Source organism: Poecilia formosa, unplaced genomic scaffold (assembly GCF_000485575.1).
Source record: "Poecilia formosa unplaced genomic scaffold, Poecilia_formosa-5.1.2 Scaffold906, whole genome shotgun sequence".
NCBI lineage: Eukaryota > Metazoa > Chordata > Actinopteri > Cyprinodontiformes > Poeciliidae > Poecilia > Poecilia formosa.
In genome coordinates, this window is record NW_006800845.1 from 60,961 (window position 1) to 66,164 (window position 5,204).

Below are 5,204 nucleotides of genomic sequence, written 5' to 3' on the forward strand. Positions count from 1 at the left end.
TCCACACAATAGTGGAACACTCAAATTACAAACTTTTTTTGTGCTGTTGTAACCATTAAATAATCTCCCCTTCAGTTCAACCTTATAAAATAACTTGCAATTAAGTATTGACAAACCTCAATGTAATTTTCACAGGTGGTGGAGTGTTGTTGTTAGCAGCTGCTGAAAGTAACTAAAAAAGTTACTTTAATGTAACTTAGTTACTTTCCAAATCAAGTAGTCAGTAAGCCGATTAAAGTTACTTTTTCAAAGAAACTATGCCATCACTGCTCTCACATACAAAAAATGTCTCTCACACATACAAAAATTAGTCTCTCACATACAAAAAATGTCTCTCACACATACAAAAATTGAGCTTCTCGCATACAAAAAACAAGTCTATATTTTAGTAGTTTATATGTGCAATCTTAGTCTTTTATGTATGTGTGTGAGAAAAAAAAATGTATGCGTATGTGATATTTTATTAGTGTGTATGTGCAATTTTAGTATTTTGTGTATGCGTTTGAGAAAAATTGTATATGTGTGTGACATTTTAATAGTATATATGTGCAATTTTAATATTTTGTGTGTGTGTATGAGTTTTTAGTAGTGTGTGAGAGACAAAACATAATTTTTGTCCTAAACGGCCCCTCATATTCCAGTGATGTACTTCTTTCACAGTTGGACAGTACAGTATGGATTTCAACTGCAAGACTACTAAAAAATATGTTTTTAAAGAACAGTGAGGAAAAAACTTGCTGTTTCTACTTTTGTTGTATTTGGGGTGATGATATCACTAGAGGCAAATTAACAGAAGAAACAGGAACCTGGTAGTCGGCATTTTAAACACTGTGAAGGCCTCAATGACTTTTGACAAAAGTCCACATGGGTTCTGAAGCATTTTAGAAGTTCAACCTTACCTGTAAGATATGAGCCCCATACGCTGTGATGGTTACCTTTAATGCCTTTAATGTGATGGAAACTACTTATTTCATTTCTGACAGGAAATGTTAAAATGCAGTAAGGGAGAGGGGATGGCTGAGCTGGAGGAGGCCTTAGCTACCATGCTGGACATTGTCAAGTCTGTCAATGACTCCATGCATCAGATAGCCATCACTGGATTTGAGGTGAGTAAAAAGAGTATGGATGGACGGATGGATGGATGATGAAAACAGAATGTGTGCATATCGCTTCTACTAAAGGAGAATTTATTTGAGAACAAGAATGTAATCATATTTCCACAATGAAACAAAAATGTTTAATAAGACAAGTGATAAAATATTTTAAAATGAATTTTAATGAACAATGTGTGTACAGACCCCTTCAGTGAATTTGAGTATTATTTAAAAGTCAATTTATTTCAGGATATTTATCATTTAATGAAACACATTATGTAGTGGGAAATAATGACACTTTTAATGCAAAGTTGCTCTAAAAGTTGCATTAAAAGTCCATTAAAAGTGCCAACTTTGCATGATTTTGTAAATTGATAATTTAATGCAAATTTGGCATTTTTAATGGACTTTCAATGCAAGTTTTAGAGCAACTTTGCATTAAAAGTGTCATTATTTACCGAATGACACTTCATGACAACTGACATAAACATTCATAAAGACTTCTTTATGTTCATGACAGATGTTATGTCATGTTTTTGACAGTGTCATGTCAGTCTTATGCACACCCCTTCAAATAAAGTGTTACCGAGATAGTTTAATGGTTACAACAGTATATGAAAATTTTAGTAATTTTTGCATGTCTTTGTGTGTTCCACTCTTGTCTGGAACACTCTAAATAGGATTGTAGAACCCCCCTCTCTGCTCCAGCGTCCAGGTTCTGCGTTACGGCCCTGTATTTGCTGTCAGTGCGCACTGCACAGAGCTCCTCCTGCGGCTCCTCAATTCAGATGGCTGCTACACAGACTTGTGACACTTATCTTAATATTAATAATTATAATGGTGTATAGTTTCGCAACTTTACGGACATGTTCATTTGTGGCAGTTTTCACGTTTATTGCGCTGTTCATATTAGTCAATGTTTACAGTTTTCTGGAGTGCAACGCAAAGCTCGACATCATTCCCAGCAAATATATTAGATTGACATTAACACAGTGGGATGGATCATCCGGGAAATGATGGACAGGTAGAGCCTGACTAAAACTAACTGGATGTCAGACAAATTCAGGGGCTTCTTATGTGTCTCTGCTTATTTCCGAGCCCAATTAAGTAACTTCACGTTCAAAAACAAGCCCCCAAAAACCGCAACCCACGACCAATGATGGCATAGTTACTTTGAAAAAAATAACTTTAATCGGAGTACTGATTACTCCTTGAAAAAGTAACTTAGTTATATTACTGATTACTTGATTTCTAAAATAACTAAGTTACATTAAAGTAACTTTTTTAGTTACTTTCAGCAGCTGCTAACAACAACGCTGCACCACCTGTGAAAATTACATTGAACTTTGCCAATACTTAATTGTAAGCTATTTTATAATGGTAACATCAACAATGTGTCTCCACTTATAAGGTTGAACTGAAGTGGGGATTGTTTAATGGTTACAACATTACAATAAAACATTAGTAATGTGTGTGTGTTTTTGTGTGGAAAACTCTAAGAAGGATTTTAAAGTCCCCAACCTTCCCCCAAGCCTCCAGGTTCTGCGTTACGGCCCTGTGTTTGGTGTCAGAGCTCAGCACACAGAGCTCCTGCTGTGCCTCCACAATTCAGATGTCCCGCTACACAGATTGGTGACACTTATCTAAATATTATTAATATTAATACTAATATTAATGGCATTTTGTTGTACAACTTTACGGACTCGTTCATTCGTGGCTGTTTTCACATTTATTGCGCTGTTCATATTAGTCTCGATGTTTGCAGTTTACAGAAATTATGGAATAAAACTAACTGGATGTCAGACAAATTCTGGGATTTATTATGAGTCTCTGCTTATTTCCAAGCAACTTGATGTTCAAAAACTTGCCCAAAAAGGCGCAACCCAGGACTCATTAAAATTCCAAGTAATTTTAGAAAAAGAAACAAGCCCAAAGCCGCTTAAAATCATCGGACTTGGCAACAGAAACTCAAAATAGTTCCTGTTTTTTCACCAACCACTGTTTACATTTCTGTCGCATAAAAACGGTGATCACTCGACAAGATGCGTAGAGCAGTGTTTTTCAACTTTTTTTGAGACAAACAAAGATACTCTGTAGCTACCTATATTATATATAGTCATTCTTATCAAAGTGTCTTGAATAGGAATCAAATAAACACAAAAATGTATTTTTATGACATTTTACATTTCTTATTTCAAATTGCACGTAACATGTCCACTTCAAAAATACACCTGAACAGTGCCACAACACTGTTGTCTTAAATTTAAAGAAGTTGTAGAAAACTTAAGTGTTTTACAAACTAATCCACAAGCATTATTTAAGCTGGAATACAGAAAATAATTCTTATTCTGAAAGAAGCAATAATATTTGGGAAAGATTTCAATGTTACAATATGAAGATTTGCATGTATAAAATGTCAATATCTGCATATTTTACCCATCTAGTGTGAAACCTGTGCATGTTTGGATGAAAACAGCTGATTTCCTGGCAGAAATTGAAGAAAGACAAAGCTCTTCCTCAACATCTCTCAGTCTCTCTCTGGTTTCAGTTTTTATAGTATCCAGGCTTGAGAAGCTCACTTCACACAGACATGTTGTGGGAAATGGACCCATGTTTTTTCCAACTACTGCTGAGCTTCACTGTCTTTTCCATCACTGTCGTCACAGTCTTGCTAGATACCGCTACCTGTAACATTCATTCATCACTAATTCTCTTGTTTTAATGTAAAATGCTCTGTACCTCCTGCCATCTAGTGGTAAGAAAATTACATGATTATGCTGCTAACCACTACTAACCATGGTTTCGTTCACCGAGCTTAAGTGCAGCGGCTTTATTTCCCTCCTGTAGTGGCAGCTCTACAGGCCTCAACTTAAAAGCTGCATCATACGAGTTTGAAAACATTTCTCCGTCTGGTGGTTGAAGAAAAATACACAGAAAAGCCGCACTGGGCTACAATCCGCATGGTTCAAAGTTTAGGAAAAAAGTAGCAGCTTATAGTCTGGAAAATACGGTACCATAGGTGAAATTGAATAATTTCCACGGCACACCTGACAATCACCCACGGCACACTAGTGTGCTGCAGAACAGTGGTTGAAAAACACTGGCGTAGAGGAAATAAAATTAAATTACAAAAAATAGAAACGCATAGTAATTTGGATAAGCAATTTTTTTTTATAATTATTTTTTTTATATATAGAAAGATAGATGTTCATCACATTCGTTAATTACAGCTTTACCCATTTAAGGTCGTACATGAGGATAGAAGCGGAGAGTCAAAATAATTTTGTACTGCCTTTCTGGTATTTTCTTTTACAGACTGTTACTAATTTCATTTTTGTTATGAACGACAACAAAAATGAACAAAATTGAACAAAATGGGGATTGCACCAACTCGAGCAATAAAAACCACATGAACATGAAAGGCAGGACATAATTCACAAGAATAATCAAATGAAGTCAGATCTAATTGGTTTTATAAGATCTGGTTTTGGTCCAGATCTTACAAAATTTTCCTATTTCAACTTGGAGGGAAAAAGAAATCTTTTCCATAGCATAAATCCGGTAAACAATTTCAATCCATTCATCAATAGTGGGTGGATCTGGTTTTAGCCATTTCCTTGTGACGGCTTTCTTACTGGCTGCCAGTAGTATAGCCAACAGTTTTTTGTCTTTATTGGTCCATGAGTCCAATTGTAGGTTGCCCAGGTACGTTTCACATTTGAATGGAATGTTTACATTGAATATATTTTCAATATGTTTGTGGAGCTCTTCCCAATATGGTTTTATTACCTGGCAGTCCCAAAAAACATTGGAAGTGGTTGGCTCCCTTAGACCCACAAAGTCTCCCCCGTTTCTTTGATATCGTCTCTGAATGGGTGTAACAAAAAATCGTGTGATGTTTTTCCAGCAAAACTCCCACCATGTGTTTGATCTGGTCGAGGCCCACTGCAGTGTACATATTTCCTCCCAGCTTTCTTGTGAGATTATTACCTTAATTTCCTTTTCCCATTTCCTCTTATGTATTCTGTATTTTCATGCTTAGATAGCTGTATGGCATTATATAGTTTAGAGATAATTCTGCTGTCTGATCTGGGCTTAATTAATGTTAGA

General features: G+C 35.7%; 1 protein-coding gene across 1 annotated transcript in view; it reads left to right on the forward strand.

Moving 5' to 3' along the window:
- Positions 1 to 1,160, forward strand: part of LOC103132033 (guanine nucleotide exchange factor DBS-like) — a 56,816-nt gene extending 55,656 nt beyond the window's left edge. Inside the window, exon 20 of the mRNA XM_016667109.1 lies at positions 984 to 1,160. Within this exon, the coding sequence (XP_016522595.1) occupies positions 984 to 1,145 (162 nt within the window). The 3' untranslated portion in view covers positions 1,146 to 1,160. The remainder of the gene's footprint in view (positions 1 to 983) is intronic.
- Positions 1,161 to 5,204: the final 4,044 nt, after the last annotated feature.